At 42.7% G+C, this 19,288-nt stretch overlaps 1 protein-coding gene across 1 annotated transcript; it reads left to right on the top strand.

Annotated features, from left to right (window-relative positions):
- Positions 1 to 1,616: 1,616 nt before the first annotated feature.
- On the top strand, positions 1,617 to 14,328 carry PEX19 (peroxisomal biogenesis factor 19). Its single transcript, XM_075193329.1, has 8 exons — positions 1,617 to 1,714; positions 4,163 to 4,263; positions 5,099 to 5,264; positions 5,814 to 5,899; positions 7,851 to 8,012; positions 10,153 to 10,317; positions 10,556 to 10,600; positions 11,727 to 14,328. Exons 1-8 carry the CDS (start codon positions 1,666 to 1,668, stop codon positions 11,805 to 11,807), a joined length of 855 nt encoding a protein of 284 aa, XP_075049430.1. The 5' UTR covers positions 1,617 to 1,665; the 3' UTR covers positions 11,808 to 14,328.
- The last annotated feature ends 4,960 nt before the right edge of the window (positions 14,329 to 19,288 follow it).

The raw sequence follows: 19,288 nt of genomic DNA on the forward strand, positions 1-19,288 counted from the left end.
CAAAGCACATCGTATCTGTTGATTTAAAAATCAAGATCAGCGATGGAACGAGGTCGGGTAATTGTGGAAGTGTGTACATGCTCACGACCGGAAGTATCCATAGATCTCTCTGGAGTGTGCAGAGTCATCATCATAAATTTATATAGCTCCACTAATTCGCTGTACAGAGAACTCACTCACATCAGTCCCTGCCCCATTGGGGCTTACAGTCTAAATTCCCTAATATAGACTCACAGACTAGGGTCAATTTGTTAGCAGCCAATTAACCTACCAGTATGTTTTTGAAGTATGGGAGAAAACCAGAGCACCCGGAGGAAACCCACGCAAACACACATACAAACTCCACACAGATAAGGTCATGGTCGGGAATTGAACTAATGACCCCAGTGCTGTAAGGCAGAAGTGCTAACCACTGAGTCACCGTGCTGCCCATGATCTTTTCAGCAGATGGTTATGAGAGATGAAGGTTAATCGTGTAGGTGTGTACACATGAATCGGAATGATCAACAGGACTTACAGACGTTGGTAAAATCATTACAGAAATTGCATCTGAAGTAAGACTGCATCGGTGTGTACCCAACTTTAGAATTGCATCCAATATACAGATTTAAAAAAAATCACACTGGACAGCTGGTAAATATTTAAAAAAAAAAAAAAAAAATAGGGACTGCCCCGGGAACATTAGACAACAAAATTCCCCCAGCCTGGCCCAGTCTACGGCACCTATAACACTTCCCAAGACTAGTAATATTCTGCTAGTATAATCTGCTAGAGAGTCTAATAAGCTAAAAGTCAAATTTGGTCTTCTGGGCTGACATTTTACCAGGTTTGCACAAGTGTAGGGACCCTTGCACTAGGAGGAGTGGTGGGAAAGGAACAGGGGAGGGCTGGCAAATTTTAGCTTGGGGGGCAAGTTTCGACTCAGCAGCCTATTTAAAAGGCAAAAAAATGCAGGTGGTCCTGTGACTCATCCCAAAGTAGCCCACTGTGGGGCAGACCCGAGAGGCAGATACCCCACTGCCCAGCCTGCCCCAGGAAAGGAAGTACATAGTGATTTTATTATGTTTTTTTCCTGCACATACCCCCCCCCCCCCCCACCTCTCTCTGAATTACTGACATTCATCAACAGAGGGCGCTGTTGCCTTAGTTTTCTAATAAGGGTACAACTATGTAATATGTATACGATATAAAATCTCAAGTCAATGCAGCTATTTAAAGTATACTGCAGGTCAACAAAGGGACAGCTACTTGGTACCCTCAATATGCATTATTTCCACACAAGCCTGGATCCACGATCCATTGTAAAATTAATCAAGTCTAAGGGAACAGTTGGATGTTTCTGTTAGAGGTTATCTAAAAGTGGAGATAACCCCAAAATAATATCACTTCTACTGTAACCCATTTGGAGACAACCTGTGTAGATAACTATGGATCTTAAATAATGTCCCAGTGTTACACAGCCTGTGTCTGACATTTGGGAGAGCTCTGACAGCACATTAAGTCACACAGCTTGTCCCCTCCCTGTCACCTTCTCTTGCCTTTTAAAAATGGCGCCGGCGGCGGCGGCTTCACTGCCCTTACTCGCCCGACGCCTCCTACTGGCCGGGCGCCGCCGACGTCTCTCGGACACGCCCCCCCCTCCCTCCCCAGCAGGAAGGAGGAAAGATGGCCGGAGCCGGTGGAGAAGACAAGGAGCTGGATGAGCTGCTGGACAGTAAGAGCCCAGAGTGGGGGGGACGTGCAGAGAGGGGGAGGAGCTTGTGCAGGGACCTGGGGGCCCTTGGAGGGAGCATTACTGGGCTCCTGGAGGCATGGTGCATAGTGCATGCTGCTGCAGGGTTTTGGGGGGTGCTAGCAGTGCTCATATAGGGGGGGAGTCACGTGTTACCCTATAATGTCCAGTAGCGCAGATCAGAGGGGGGTATTGTACATATTTTAGCTGCAGTAGGGCAGACATGGTGGGTGGACTTTGCCCCAGTGCCCTGGACTGGTGTCAGCTGTCATAGTCTGTGCACCAGATAGAGTGGAGCTGTCACCTGGGCTCCTGCACTCCAAAATATAACCTGCTCTGCCATATACCAGACAGATCAGAGTATCTGTACGGTGCCCAGTGTAATCCTACAGGTCAAGCAGGACATACACTGCTCTGCCATATACCAGACAGATCAGTGTATCTATACGGTGCCCGGTGTAATCCTACAGGTCTACTAGGACATACACTGCTCTGCCATATACCAGACAGATCAGTGTATCTATACGGTGCCCGATGTAATACTATAGATCTACCAAGACACACACTGCTCTGCCATATACCAGACAGATCAGTGTATCTATACGGTGCCCGGTGTAATACTATAGATCTACCAGGACACACACTGCTCTGCCATATACCAGACAGATCAGTGTATCTATACGGTGCCCGGTGTAATACTATAGATCTACCAGGACATACACTGCTCTGCCATATACCAGACAGATCAGTGTATCTATACGGTCCCCAGTGTAATACTATAGATCTACCAGGACATACACTGCTCTGCCATATACCAGACAGATCAGTGTATCTATACGGTGCCCGGTGTAATACTATAGATCTACCAGGACATACACTGCTCTGCCATATAACAGACAGATCAGTGTATCTATACGGTGCCCGGTGTAATACTATAGATCTACCAGGACACACACTGCTCTGCCATATACCAGACAGATCAGTGTATCTATACGGTGCCCGGTGTAATACTATAGATCTACCAGGACATACACTGCTCTGCTCTGCTTAGTCCAAACACAATGATCATTATCACTTATAACCTTTGGCTCCTTTCCTTACTTCGTTAAATGCAAAGTGCAGTTCTCGTCACATCTGCCCCCCTCCTTCCCCTGTAGAGATTTGCCCTCTCTACTCTCCCTGCACTTTTTATTTGTTAAAATTAAGAAAGCACCATCCTTTACTGCAACACTGTACATATTTTTCTTTACTTCGGAGGTCCATATCTAATATATACTAAATTAAATGTGACAGTTATTGCTGTTTTCCCCATATTCCCTTGGTATTTCTATGCTCATTACATTGTTAAGCAGTGCTCCTCACAGTGGCTGTAGAAGGAAGTACTTGGTGATCATGTCTTTATGTATGTATGTGTGTGTGTATGTGATATTCTTTTTCCATTACATTGTGTAGCTGAGCTCTTCGCAGTGACTGTATTAGGAGGAGGAGGATCTCCGTGATCATGTCTATGTTACAATCCCCTCCTCATTGCCTTGTATAGCAGCACTCCTCACAGTGACTACAAAGAGAGTCTCTGTCATCATGTCTGTATGCATTCCCCTGCTCATCATCTTGTGTAGCAGCACTCCTCACAGTGATTATGAGAAGATTCTTTGTCATCATGTCTGCATGACATTCCCCTCATTAACTTGTGTAGCTGCGCTCCTCTCAGTGATTGTATGAGGAGGAAGATCTCTGTGATCATGTCTGTTGGACATTCCCCTTCTCATTACCTTGTATAGCAGCGTTCCTCCCAGTGACTGTGTGAGGAGGAAGATCTCTGTGATCATGTCTGTAGGACACTCCTCTCCTCATTACCTTGTATAGCAGCGTTCCTCCCAGTGACTGTATGAGGAGGAAGATCTCTGTGATCATGTCTGTAGGACATTCCCCTTCTCATTACCTTGTGTAGCTGCGCTCCTCTCTGTGATTGTATGAGGAGGAAGATCTCTGTGATTATGTCTGTAGGACATTCCCCTTCTCATTACCTTGTATAGCAGCGCTCCTCCCAGTGACTGTGTGAGGAGGAAGATCTCTGTGATCGCTTCTGTAGGACATTTCTCTCCTCATTACCTTGTATAGCAGTGCTTCTCACAGTGACTGTATGAGGAGGAAGATCTCTGTGATCAGGTCTGTAGGACATTCCCTTAATTACCTTGTGTAGCTGCGCTCTTCTCGGTGTATGAGGAGGAAGATCTCTGTGATCATGTCTGTAGGACATTCCCCTCCTCATCAGCTTGTGTAGCAGTGCTCCTCAAAGTGACTGCTTTAAGAGTCTCTGTCATCGTGTCTGTAGGGGACTTACGTGCTCTTTTCATGGAGTTTTACTGTCTGTGTTTGGATAGGATTCAGTCAGTGTTATAAATGTACTGAATTGTTTGTTTTCACCAGGCGCACTTGACGATTTTGAGAAGACCGGCCGGCCGCCTCCGGCAGCAGAACCAGACGCACAACCCGCTGTGCCGGAGAAGACGCCTGTAGATGCTGCTAAAGTGAGTGTCCGCTATGGCCTCTCAATGGGGTATATGTTCCACCAAGGGTTAATTGTAATGAATTCACAATTATATGTGTATTCCTACCCCTCTATCTCTTCCCTGATTGGTCGGTATCAGCGCAGAGCACCATCAGCCGCCAATCATAGTGTAGGGTTACACCAGCCTTGTCCTGGTTGGCTGCCCGAGTGTCTATGTAAGCAAAGTGTAACCAATGTTCGCATACAGTGGAGGCGGCCATTTTGTAAGCAGAACCAATATCATAGTTGCCAACTGTTCCCAATTTTCTAGACACACTCCAGGTTTTTAAGATTTGTCCCTGGAAACGTTGCCAGCTATAAATTATTCATGTCAATAAGACAAGCGCTGCAAAGTGAATTGATTGGCTGCACCCTTCCGAAGTTTGGTTGAGCCCTTAAAATGGATGCTGGTCGATGGGTACATTTTTGTAATTTAACTTTTTATTATTATTATTATTATTATTTTTAAACACAGTTGCAACATGGGAAATAGATCCCCTACCTTTATAAGGTGAGGTTTATTCAGGGAAGTGTCAAACATCGAAATGACAAAAGTTCTCTTAAAAGTCAAATTCATCTTTACTCTTTAATTAATTTTTTTATGTTTTGACAGAACCTAAACTTTTTTTGGTGCCAGATTAATGTTATTGTTTTGTCCACCACCATCCTCCAATTCTATAATTGATGTTCGGAATGTTCAGAACGTTCAATGGTTCTTTAGGTTTATAGAAGGGAAACGTTCTCGGGAGTGATTGTTCTATGTTCGAACGTGTCTGTGAATTCCCTGTAATGTCTCTATCTCTGTCCCGGGCCAGGATCCGCTCTTCACCTCCCAGGAGAAGTTCTTCCAGGAGCTGTTCAGCAGCGAGTTGGCGGCCCAGGCCACAGAGGAATTCGAGAAGGCCATGAAGGAGCTGGCTGAGGAGGAGCCCCACTTGGTCGAGCAGTTCCAGAAGTTGTCTGAGGCTGCTGGCAAAGTCGGTGAGTGATCCCGGCCTATGGGAAGATGGTCGCCATAAGGGCAAAGTACACGATCTGTACTAGACTGGGCGACGTGTCTGGAGAGCCCGAAAATTTATCCGTGGGCTACTTTCCTCTAGATAGGTGACTAATTTGGTAATTTGGCCACATACTGTACACAGTGGTTGTTAAAAGGGCAACAACAAAGCGATTGGGTCTAACAGGACTCCTCTGTTTCCCATAAGATGTTCCGTTGATCCAGTCTTATCTGTACTGGTGGAGGAGGGGGGTGACTCCCAAATTGTCACATGACTGATGAAGTACGTCATTAAGGTCAACCTACAGTCCAAGTTATCTCTATTTCCTGAGAGAACCATTTGCTGATATTTCAGACGCTTTCGGTTTGCTTCTTGCCTGTAAAGAGGGATAGCATCAAACTGTGTCCGACATATACATTCTACTGTGTTATGTACAATTAAGATGGAGATATTTTTTTGGAATACAGTTTATTTACAAATTTTGAGAACCATTGTTTTTGATTCAAAATGGCTGCCTCCTCTTCCCTGACAGGAAGTGACGAAACATCCCAGCAAGAGTTTACATCCTGTCTGAAAGAGACGCTCACGGGATTGGCCAAGAATGCCAACGACTTGCAGGTAAGGGATAAATTATCGCACGTTCCTCTAATTCTGGAAGTAAGAGGATTTCCTAAGCAGCCATTTGGGGTTTCTGGTTGTCGCGTGATGTTTGTGTTGAAAATCAATCAGGAAAAGTAATTTTTGGAAGTATTTTAAATAAAAAAAAGAAATAAGTAAATTGGGGTGGAGATAATTTATACTGACTTTGGATGCAAAGAACACTGCATTATTTGAATTGTTTGTATCTTTTTAGCTTTGGGTGCTATTTTTTTTAATTGTTTTGTTATAATACCAAATCTTTCTGTATTCTGTGTAGTAGCTTTTACACCCTATGGATAGTATGCTGTTGATTAAGAGATCAAGCTGCCTAAGGCTGGGTGCACACTACAGAAAATTTCTCCTGATGCCATATTGTTAACGATTTTACCAACGACTGAAAGTCCCGATCAGCAGCCGATTCCTGTGTACACACTATACACATATTACACCATTTACCTAGATCTGTGCTCTTCATCTGTCATAACCAACAGCTGAAAAGATGGTGACTCTGCACACTGCATAGAGATCTATGGACACTGCTGGTCCTGAGTGCTTACACACTGCAGGATTGGAACGACATCGTTCCATCGTTGAACATGATTTTTAGTCTGTTTATAAATCAAATGATATGATTTGCTTTGGAACGATAATCGTTCATCATTGGAGTGTACACGCTAATGCAATATCAGACCAAACAGTCGTTTATCGTGTGTTTGGCCCGATAATCTGTTAACCCTGTAGTGCGGCGGTTCCCAAAGTGTGCGCCGCGGCTCCCAGGGGTGCCGCGGCGCTGTCACTGGGATGCTGCGGGCCAGCCCTAGAAAAAGAAAGAAAACAGAAACTTACCAATCCGCGCGGCGCCGGGACCCAGCAGCCTCCTCTCTCCCGCAGCAGCTGTCTAGGGCTGGCGCAGGGCAGAGGAGCGGGACAGAGGGCAGAGGAGCGGGACAGAGGGCAGAGGAGCGGGGCAGAGGAGGGGGACAGAGGGCAGAGGAGGGGGACAGAGGGCAGAGGAGGGGGACAGAGGGCAGAGGAGGGGGACAGAGGGCAGAGGAGGGGGACAGAGGGCAGAGGAGGGGGACAGAGGGCAGAGGAGGGGGACAGAGAGCAGTGAAGGGGGACAGCGTGACAGAGAGCAGTGAAGGGGGACAGCGTGACAGAGAGCAGTGGAGGGGGACAGCGTGAGAGAGGGCAGAGGAGGGGGACAGCGTGAGAGAGGGCAGAGGAGGGGTACAGCGTGAGAGAGGGCAGAGGAGGAGGACAGCGTGAGAGAAGCAGAGGAGGGGGACAGCGTGAGAGAGGGCAGAGGGGGCAACGTGAGAGAGGGCAGTGTGCCTGGTTGCAGTGGGGGCAGGGTGCCTGGTTGCAGTGGGGGCAGGGTGCCTGGTTGCAGTGGGGGCAGGGTGCCTGGTTGCAGTGGGGGCAGGGTGCCTGGTTGCAGTGGGGGCAGAGTGTCGATGCAGAGGGGGCATTTTTGCATACAACTAAATAAGTATTTCTGTCGTGGCCTAATTGCTTATTAAAATTTTTTGACCCAACCACTTCTAAAACAGGACTGCTCAGTAATTATTTTGGAGGGGTGCCTTGAAAAAATTTGGAGACTCTAAGGGTGCCGCGAACTGCAAAAGTTTGGGAACCACTGCTGTAGTGTGTACCCAGCCTAAGACTTCAGTAACAACAGTGTCCTCTGCAGGTTTAATAGAGTACTGCATGCCATTACTCTTCAATGTTTCTCCGTTCCACAATGGATATTCCTTCATTTTAATCATCATAAGCTGACCTACAGCTATAGTGGATTACAGACTAGTCGATTCTAAACATTTCACAATAAAACCATTTAAAGATGACTTTTCATCTGTGCTGGGGTCTGTATGTTGGGTGCATGTCTGGTATAGAAGCGTAATGTGTACGAATCCCATGTCATCCGCAGAACACCAGCTTACCGGAGGAAGAGCTGACGCGGGCGATGGATGGTCTGGGAGTGGACTACGAAGACAAGGAAGGGAGTATCCTGCCATTCATGCAGAATATCATGCAGAACCTGCTCTCCAAAGAAGTGTTGTACCCCTCCCTCAAGGAGATCACCGACAAGGCAAGTCTGCTCTCTATGGCTTTCCAATCATAGTTTTATCTGAATTACCTTCATAATATACCTGACATTATTTGTGTTTTACGCCTAAAGGAGAATTCATAGATTTGTAATTGTAAAGGCAAAGTAAGACGATTTGAAAGACTTGTAAGAATTTTTTTTTATTCTGATGCCTTATGGTGGAAATAAAGCACCTTTCATTCCCCAGAAAGGCAGCCAGAAGAGCACACTAACAACAGATCATTCTTAAATGTTTAATACGTCTTTAGAAATGTAAGAAATGACTTGCACTTTGCATCCTGTCAGTTGGAGGATGTGAAATAAAAAATTAAACCGTTGGTAGAGTTTCCCTGGACTAAATCTGACCAACATGGCTTCAGCTCATGTCTGGTTATGACGGGCTCAAATTTTGTTTTTAATCAGTATTATTTTATCAGTTCATAGAATTATTGGGGTACGATGCCCACCACTCCAGCTCTGCAGGAGCTACTGACTAGAGATGTTCACTGAGCCCCGTGTTTTGGTTTTGGATCCCTAATTTTTTTTTTTTTCTTTCTAAAATCACATAATTTGGCTCAAGTGACAAGAACACTGCTACCCCTGTTTATGTATGAGCAATGGCACTGAGCAATGTCACTGGAGAGTGACAAGAACACAGCTACCCCTGTTTATGTATGAGCAATGGCACTGAGCAATGTCACTGGAGACTGGAGAGTGACAAGAACACTGCTACCCCTGTCTATGTATGAGCAATGGCACTGAGCAATGTCACTGGAGACTGGAGAGTGACAAGAACACTGCTACCCCTACTTCTGTATGAGCAATGGCACTGAGCAATGTCACTGGAGACTGGAGAGTGACAAGAACACTGCTACCCCTGTCTATGTATGAGCAATGGCACTGAGCAATGTCACTGGAGAGTGACAAGAACACTGCTACCCCTGTCTATGTATGAGCAATGGCACTGAGCAATGTCACTGGAGAGTGACAAGAACACTGCTACCCCTACTTCTGTATGAGCAATGGCACTGAGCAATGTCACTGGAGACTGGAGAGTGACAAGAACACTGCTACCCCTGTCTATGTATGAGCAATGGCACTGAGCAATGTCACTGGAGAGTGACAAGAACACTGCTACCCCTACTTCTGTATGAGCAATGGCACTGAGCAATGTCACTGGAGACTGGAGAGTGACAAGAACACTGCTACCCCTGTCTATGTATGAGCAATGGCACTGAGCAATGTCACTGGAGAGTGACAAGAACACTGCTACCCCTACTTCTGTATGAGCAATGGCACTGAGCAATGTCACTGGAGACTGGAGAGTGACAAGAACACTGCTACCCCTGTCTATGTATGAGCAATGGCACTGAGCAATGTCACTGGAGAGTGACAAGAACACTGCTACCCCTACTTCTGTATGAGCAATGGCACTGAGCAATGTCACTGGAGACTGGAGAGTGACAAGAACACTGCTACCCCTGTCTATGTATGAGCAATGGCACTGAGCAATGTCACTGGAGAGTGACAAGAACACTGCTACCCCTACTTCTGTATGAGCAATGGCACTGAGCAATGGCACTGGAGACTGGAAAATGACAAGAACACTGCTACAACTGTTTCTGTGTGAGCAATGGGCGCTGGATCTCCTGGGGAGGGAGGTACTTATGGACTCCAAAACTCATGAGATCCGACAACACAACAATGACGTTTTGCCTCGATTTAGATCCGAGGATGCGCAAAAGTACCGAGCCGGCTCGGGAGCTACTCGGATCCCATAAGTTCGGGTGGGCTCGGTTTTCAGAAAACAGAGCCCGAGCATCTCTACTACTGATAGCAGCCGGTTCTTTATGTTTAACAACCTATTGATTTTGGAAAGTACCTAGAGGGCATTGAGCTGTGGTCAAAACACCTGATTGGACGACTGCCACGGTTTGTCCAATCAGCTGATTGAATGACTGTCAATGCGGAATAGGCACTTTCTTTAAGGTCTAAGGGGACAATAATGAGGATCTGAAGTTCCCGTTTATTTAATTACAAAAATAATACGTCTATTGTATGTATGTATTATAGAAAGTAATATTTGTGTTTTGATCCTGGTTTTTATTTGGTTCTCACATCTCTGTCTCCTCCTCACGCACAGTACCCAGAATGGCTGAATACACACCGGGACTCCCTACCCGCTGAGGAGTACCAGAAGTACCAGGAGCAGCATAACCTGATGGGAAGGATCTGCCGGCAGTTTGAGTCCGAGCAGCCGGGAGAAGAGGCGGCCAGATTTGAGACTGTGATGGATCTCATGCAGCAGGTATGTATCAAACCTGATCCTAGTGATCATTCCAATCTAACTAGTATTGTTGGGAAAGTGCAAAGTTCCAACAAGTGAATAACTTTGTCCTGTGCGCCGGGGGCTCTGCAGCGGGGTTCTGCGCGGCGTGTGCCGGGGGCCTGCGTGGTCTGTGCTTGGTGTTCATTTTCATACTGTCTTTTATTTTATTTTTATAATGTATGTATAAGTCTAATATGTTTTGCGTTTTTTTCTGCAGCTTCAAGAACTGGGACACCCACCCAAAGAGCTGGCGGGAGATTCTGTAAGTTCATCTACATTGAATAGTGCTCTGTATTGAAACCAATCCCCCTCCACCCTACTTCCCAAATTCTTTTATATGATTGGAAAATGTTTCTTTAAATGTAAGAACAGCTATATTGACTTGGCAAATAATTTGGAAGTTGCTTCCTGCAAGCTACCATGTTTCTGTGAGAACCCACCCACACCCTAAGTTACTGACTTGGATCAATTAATTGACTGCTCTCTTAGCAGGAAGGTTTGTTACAACAAACCTTCATTTTAATCTCCTTTACCTATTGATATAGAGGACCCCGGAAATGTGCACAGCCGGACACAGTTAGTAGTTGAATCGGCCCCTATGATGGTTACTGACACTAGATTAACTCTTTCATAATTGAAATAGGATTTATGCCTGAAATCGTCTGTTGAAAATTCAGCAAAACACCATTGCTGCCATTAGACATATGGGATGTGAAGAACTGACCTTTTCTTGGCAACAATGGAAACGATCAGTACATAGCAGTGTGTGTCCATGGTTACATATGTTCTTAAGGAATGGCAATTCCTCACTTCCTATCTATGATATTGCAGCTTAGATCTTAGTTCTCCACCTCTCTGATTGGAACACAAACTAGGTGCTCGAACCCAGTCCTCGAGAGCTTCCAACAGGTCATGTTTTCAGGATTTTCGTCTGTAGAAACAGGTGGGAGAATTACCGACCTAGCCAAATAGATTAACTCGCCTGTGGATGATTAAAGAAATCCTGAAAACATGAACTGTTGGTAGCTCCTTGCGTTTGACCACCTCTGCGGTATTCACTAGCAACTTCAGCCAAATTGCTCCTCTTTCCTTTTTCACATCCAGCTCCTGTCTGTATTTAGTCGGTTTCAATTTGTCGGGCCTGCAAAGTGTTATCTAACTTCAAACCCAGCCAAGAGCTCTGACAAGAGAGAATATAGCTTTCTAATGCGACTTGAGACACATTAACCTCTTCCATTTCAGTAACTATAGTACAATAAAGACATACCGGTATATAGCATAATAGACAAAAAGGTTAATGGCCTGGTACAACATCTTTTTATGTTTTTTCCATGCAATGTATAATGTGTTTGGTCATTTTTTGTCTATATTTTTTCTTGTATTTTAAGCCTCCTGGTGTAAATTTTGATCTTGATGGATTGAACCTAAATTCCGGAAGTGCCAGCGGGGAGCAGTGCCTGATCATGTGACCAGGATTGTGTTGGACAATCGGCACGCAGTTGTGGAAAGCCCGGCCTCCTTTCCGGTTTATCGTGACTGCTCAGTAAGGAGAGCAGGGTCCGTGTAGTGAGACATGGTTGATGTTTAACATACAAGAACTCCAGCAAGCATGCCTGTACTGAATGACTAATCCGGCCTTGCAGCTGCCAGAATTTTAGTCTGTCTTATTTCTCCTGAAGACAGATAATATAAGCAGCTGTCCTTTGCCAGAGCTTGGTGAATCTTCATGGATAAATAGCCCAGCAACCGCTTAACGTCTGGATTGTGTGTTTTGAAAAAAAAAAAAAAAAGAGGCATTGCCTGTTAAATCCAGTTTTTACTCTGTGCATTTATACTGTTGAAGTGATCTTTCCTCTTTCTATTAATCTACAACACTAGTGAAATCAAAATCTCCTTTATAGACATCAAGTTAATTGGTGTTAGAAGTGGGATACACCACTCTGCTTTATTCTGTGTAATGTTGCCTATTATGCTTTGCAGGCTGACATTTTCTTGGTGGAGATGCTTGAGATTACAGCCTACCTATTCAGTAGGAACTATTGATACCAGTGGGGAAAATAGGCTGATTATTGGTTTAGTACACATAATATCTGTTTCGAGTCTGTATAGCTAATTGACACATGGCCTGGTGAGCCTTTCATTGCGTTCCCCCCAGTCTGACTTATTCTCTGCTTTATGACCCACCGTACTTCACCTACCGCAACATTTCTTATTGTATAAGAACTGGGGCCGCGGATAACGCTTTGTGTGTCATTAAAGCAGAGAATAGGACTGGACGTGACCAGAGCAGCCAACTTTCTCATTATGTGAAGTCACGCCACACATCTATGATTAGTGTAGAAGATCTGCGTTCTCCTACCTTCTTCTGTGGGGACGTAGCTTCGACCATGAGTCCTGATTGATTTTGACTTCATTGACAAGGTAAGCAGGAATTCTTAGGTACGATGGTATTAATAATTATTTAAGCCTGCCCGCTAATAATCTACTGACCACAAATTAGTCACTATCAATTACTGATGGGTACTTCCAGTGATGAGGTGTATGCAGGATCATTTGGGGTGGTCTGAGTGGCTCTGGGTAAGTTGGGGGAACTCCTGAAAGGAGGTTTTGAGTACATGTGGGATCTAGGGCCATTTCAGGGTTAGGGGGAGGTCTGAATGGTATGTTGGGGGTATGGGGGACATGTGGGGAACATTTTGTGGCATACGGAAGGTCTGACAGACGTGGGGCACTATGGAGCAAGGATTGAGGAAGCCATTTTGGAGCTGAAATTAAAGGTAATGATGGATAAGCTTTACAACCATCTACACAGAAGCACAGTGTCATAACAACAACGGGACAATGCCTAGGAGGGAAATTATTAAATGCTGTCACATCCGTTAGCTAAGTAAATGGTATTAGACTCGCAACTTGCTTCTAAAAATAAGATTGGATTTCTGTTTGTGAACTTATATATTGACCAGCCTGTTATCCTAACATTGTTGCATAGATAGAAGTTTGTGGAGAAAATGTATAACCTCTCTTATGGTCTCTCTGCCTCTTTAAGAACATGTTTTTTTTACATATGCTCAGTTTTTCTGAATATTGTTCTCTACAAATATTCAGCAACACAAATAACTTGGACCCAAACCTGAACTATGTACAAAGGTACTTCAGCTGTAAGTCAGACTATATAAATATGGATGTGGCATTAACTTAAATAAAAAATTATATATATTTTCTTTATAGAACCCACATTTAAAATAGAAGCTATGCTAAAATGATACTGTAATAAACATTCAAGGTGTTAAAAATCAATTCCTCTAGTAGATGTCCATAAAATGGAGATGAGGAGTATTGTACATTTTTTTTTAGGGCATTTTTATGGAATAACCCCTTTAAAATAACTTGTAAGTTGTAACCAATTAGACTTCTTGGACTAATGGTTGCTATGGGTTACAGCACATTATTGCTCAATAGGTAGTTCAGATTCAAAGGTAAAGTCGTAGAAGTGATTATGTGAGGTGGTCGGAATTTGTTGAGCTTAGTCTATAATGGAGTACAGCACCATGTAGGGGAAGACTAGATGATTGTTTAGGCAGGATCGAAAGTACACAGTTGAATGATGCAGCACGAACATCTAACGTCTTCTGGGTTTGAGATTGAGATATTGAGACCTCTTCCAGCTCCGTGAATGTTCGGTTCTCTCATTGTTGGAAAATGCATTAAAAATCTTGTGGACTAATACCCAAAAATGTGATTTTCAAAGCGTGTTCTGCCTTTTGTATAGCCTGTGGGTTTTGCTGTGCGGACAATGCTTCAGCGGATTTTTGAGACTCATGTTCAATATACTGATTGGAATGTATCTGCATCCAAATTGGGCAATTCTGTCTAAATATGTAATAATATAAATGGTTGCATTTACTAATATAACATGTGCACGTCATATTAAAATGATTGAGATTTGTTTTTGTTATGTCTAGGAATAAAGTACAGTTTACTTGCACCATCCCATATGCTACTGTAAACGTTGAATAATAATTTGTTCCCAAAATGTAATATATTCACCTGGGAGAGCCACAAAAACAGTAATGTTTAGAAGGGCTGGGCAGCACGGTGACTTAGTGGTTAGCACTTCTGCCTCACAGCAGTGGGGTCATGAGTTAAATTCCCGATTGTGTGGAGTTTGTATGTTCTCCCCGTGTTTGCGTGGCTTTCCTCCGGGTGCTCCTGTTTCCGCCCAGATTCCAAAAACATACTGGTAGGTTAATTGACTGCTAACAAATTGACCATAGTCTGTCTGTGTGTGTGTGTGTGTGTATTTTAGGGAATTTAGACTGTAAACCCCAATGGGGCAGGGACTGATGTGAGTGAGTTCTCTACAGCGCTGCGGAATTAGTGGCGCTATATAAATAAATGGTGATGAAGTGTTGCAGAGCACCAGCTGACTAACTTCAGGAGAGGCAGCCGTCTTGTTGGCTGAACCAATATTTTTGTAGTCTACCAATTAATTACTGTGACAGCACTAAAGCAGAGAGACTAATTATTACGAAGCACTAGCTTCTAGGGCAGACCCAGCAACCTGTGGCTCTTCAGGTCTTGTTAAACTATAAGTCCCAGCATTCCCTGCTAGGTATCGGCGGGCTATCTACTGACAAAGCATTCCGGCGCTTGTAGTTTCACGATACCTGTAGAGCCACAGGTCACTGGTGGATGGTCGAGTTATCCATGGTAGAGACAGACGTTTAAATTGCTGAGCATTTACAACATTCTAAACAATCTCTTGCTCTTTCTTAAAGTTTGTGTAGCTCTTTTCCACAGATGTAAGTCTTTGGATGCTCACATCCCTTGGCTCTGTGGATTAAAGTGTGGAAAGGGTCCTTGCAGTTGCAAGTTTGAAAAGTTGGTTGTTGATAGTGTCTCAGTGATGTTAACCAAGGTCTGACACTCCATGCTTTGGGGATAATAATTTTCCCTGTGGTCCTCCACGCTATCCTCTGCATGTTGTTTATGCTTCACTTCAATGTCCCTTTCTCAATGACCTCCTCATGGCTCTTGCTGATCTCCCATGAGGATTTCAACTTGCTGACTGCAACTCTCTTTCAGTCTCTGCGATCATTGCTTCGGTTTACCCCCGGTTGACTACCAGACAAGTTCGATGGGCTTGAACGTGGTTCTAACACTACGAATAACTGATTATTTAGAGCTGCGATGTATCTAGATGTCCTGGATATGGCTGTGAGCTCAGGGAGGACAGAAACATTCCGTAGAACAGAAGGGCATAAGTTTAGCTTTAGGCTTCAGAGAGGGCATCTTCAGGGCGCTATTCCATGTGTACTGCCACTGCATATCACCCACTTCCATGAGTTATCCAATCTCCTCTGATCCATCAACCAATTTTGGCTAGAGACCACTGTCACAAACCGTATTCGCCTAAGTCTGCATGATGTGCGTGAAACGGGGGTTCATCACAGCAAGACTCTGCTGGCCACTCCCATTGTGTTTAAAACACATCTGGGGTTAAAATTGATTAAACCAGCGGTTTTTGCAAGTCGCCGATATTTGGTGAATGTTTCAACAAATATTTTCATTTACTTTATAGGAATATTTTTACTACTGTTGACATGCTCCCAACCCCAACCTGCCCAGATATTAAATTTCATTTGCATTTAAGTTATAGACCCCACATTGCATTAATAGCCCTTGTAATATAATATCCACTATTCCCGCTTCCCGCTGTCCTCCTCCGCTGCCCGCTGTCCTCCTCCACTGCCCTCCTCCGCTTCCCTCTGTCCTCCACTTCTCCCAGCCATAAAAAAAAGAGCACATAAACTTACCAATCGGCCGGGCGCCGGCACCCAGCAGCCTCCTCTCTCCCGCAGCTGTCCCGGCGCCCGGCCGATTGGTAAGTTTATGTGCTCTTTCTTTCTTTTTATGGCTGGCCCGCGGCACCCCAGTGACAGCGCCGCGGAACCCCTGGGAGCCGCGGCGCAGTTTGGGAACCGCCGCTTTAGCCGATTCACCGGTTGTCCTTCCTTGGACCACTTTTAGTAGGTACTAACCACTGCATACCGGGAACACCCCACAAGACCTGCCGTTTTGGAGATGCTCTGACCCAGTCGTCCAGCCCTCACCATTTGGCCCTTGTCAAAGTCGCTCAGATCCTTACACTGCCCATTTCCCCTGTTTCTAAAACAACTTTAAGAACAGTCAGTTCACACAGTATATAACAGTGTATGAGGTATATAATACAGTATATAGAGTATATTACACAGTATATAACAGTATATAATACAGTATATGAGGTATATAATACAGTTTGAGGTACATAACACAGTATATGAGGTATATAATAGTGTATGAGGCATATAACACAGTATATAATACAATATATGAGGTATATAACACAGTATATAATACAGTATTTAACAGTATATCACACACTATATAACAGTATATCACACAGTATATAACAGTGTATGAGGTATATAATACAGTATATAAAGTATATAACAGTATATAGAGTATATTACACAGTATATAATAGTATATAATACAGTATATGAGGTATATAATACAGTATATAGAGTATATCACACAGTATATAACAGTATATGAGGTATATAACACAGTATATAACAGTATATAGAGTATATCACAGTATATAACAGTATATGAGGTATATCACACAGTATATAATATATGAGGTATATAGAGTATATCACACAGTATATGAGGTATATAGAGTATATCACACAGTATATGAGGTATATAATAGTATATCACACAGTATATGAGGTATATAATAGTATATAGAGTATATCACACAGTATATGAGGTATATAGAGTATATCACACAGTATATGAGGTATATAATAGTATATCACACAGTATATGAGGTATATAATAGTATATAGAGTATATCACACAGTATATGAGGTATATAGAGTATATCACACAGTATATGAGGTATATAGAGTATATCACACAGTATATGAAGTATATAATAGTATATAGAGTACCGTATTTCCCCATGTATAGGACGCACCTTTTCCCCCAAAATTTTGGGTCTAAAAACTGGGTGCGTCTTATACAGGGGTAGTAGCGCTTACACTGTCAGATGATTCCTCTGTCCGGTAAAGTCTTCTTTTTTTCTGTCCGTCCTGATCCTGATGCTGGAAAGTCGCTTACTGTCCTCTTCGCGATGACCGGATGTGGTGCGTGAACCGCAGTTGGAACGCACACTTCCGGTTTCTGCATTTGGCGTTTTGTCCAATCAGGACCTTGTCAAAGTCCTGATTGGACATCCGGTCATCGGGAAGAGGACGGTAAGCGACTTTCCAGCATCATGATCAGAATGGACAGAGGAAGCATCTGACAGGGTAAGGCAGAATTGACAACAGCGTTAGATCTCCGTCTCTCCTCTCTGTATAAGCTGCCCAATCACTCTGTGAAAAAAATGAGGATAATGTTATCCTCAATTTTTTCACGATTTTTACAGGTGCGTCTTATACAGTGGAGCGTCATATACATGGGGAAATACGGTATATCACACAGTATATGAGGTATATAATAGTATATAGAGCATATCACACAGTATATGAGGTATATAGAGCATATCACACAGTATATGAGGTATATAGAGCATATCACACAGTATATGAGGTATATCACACAGTATATGAGGTATATAATAGTATATAGAGCATATCACACAGTATATGAGGTATATAGAGCATATCACACAGTATATGAGGTATATAGAGCATATCACACAGTATATGAGGTATATCACACAGTATATGAGGTATATAGAGTATATCACACAGTATATGAGGTATATAGAGTATATCACACAGTATATGAGGTATATAGAGTATATCACACAGTATATGAGGTATATAATAGTATATAGAGTATATCACACAGTATATGAGGTATATAGAGTATATCACACAGTATATGAGGTATATAATAGTATATAGAGTATATCACACAGTATATGAGGTATATAGAGTATATCACACAGTATATGAGGTATATAGAGTATATAACACAGTATATAACAGTATATAATAGTATATAACACAGTATATAACAATATATGAGGTATATAGAATATAGTACACAGTATATGAGGTATATAGAGTATATCACACAGTATATAACAATATATGAGGTATATAGAGTATATCACACAGTATATAACAGTATATAAGGTATATAATACAGTATATGAGGTATATTACACAGTATATAACAGTATATAAGGTATATAATACAGTATATGAGGTATAATACACAGTATATAACAGTATGTAAGGTATATAATACAGTATATGAGGTATATAACACAGTATACAATAGTATATAACACAGTATATAACAATATATGAGGTATATAGAGTATATCACACAGTATATAACAATATATGAGGTATATATAATATAGTACACAGTATATGAGGTATATAGAGTATATCACACAATATATGAGGTATATAGAGTATATCACACAGTATATGAGGTATATAACAGTATATGAGGTATATAGAGTATATCACACAGTATATAACAGTATATAATAGTATATAACACAGTATATAACAATATATGAGGTATGTAGAGTATATCACACAGTATATGAGGTATATAGAGTATATCACACAGTATATAACAGTATATAACAGTATATGAGGTATATAGAGTATATCACACAGTATATGAGGTATATAGAGTATATCACACAGTATATGAGGTATATAGAGTATATCACACAGTATATAATAGTATATAACACAGTATATAACAGTATATGAGGTATACAGAGTATATCACACAGTATATGAGTTATATAATAGTATATAGAGTATATCACACAGTATATGAGGTATATAGAGTATATCACACAGTATATAACAGTATATAATAGTATATAACACAGTATATAACAGTATATGAGGTATATAGA

The sequence above is a fragment of the Mixophyes fleayi genome, chromosome 12, assembly GCF_038048845.1.
Source record: "Mixophyes fleayi isolate aMixFle1 chromosome 12, aMixFle1.hap1, whole genome shotgun sequence".
In the NCBI taxonomy this organism is placed as follows: Eukaryota; Metazoa; Chordata; class Amphibia; order Anura; family Limnodynastidae; genus Mixophyes; species Mixophyes fleayi.

What these genes read in the sequence shown, in the direction of transcription:
- PEX19 (XM_075193329.1), top strand. Translation starts at nt 1,666, where the DNA reads ATGGCCGGAGCCGGTGGAGAAGACAAGGAGCTGGATGAGCTGCTGGAC. An exon ending in CGCCTGTAGATGCTGCTAAA is followed by an intron (nt 4,264 to 5,098) that starts GTGAGTGTCCGC and finishes GTCCCGGGCCAG; the next exon opens with GATCCGCTCTTCACCTCCCA. An exon ending in AGAATGCCAACGACTTGCAG is followed by an intron (nt 5,900 to 7,850) that starts GTAAGGGATAAA and finishes TGTCATCCGCAG; the next exon opens with AACACCAGCTTACCGGAGGA.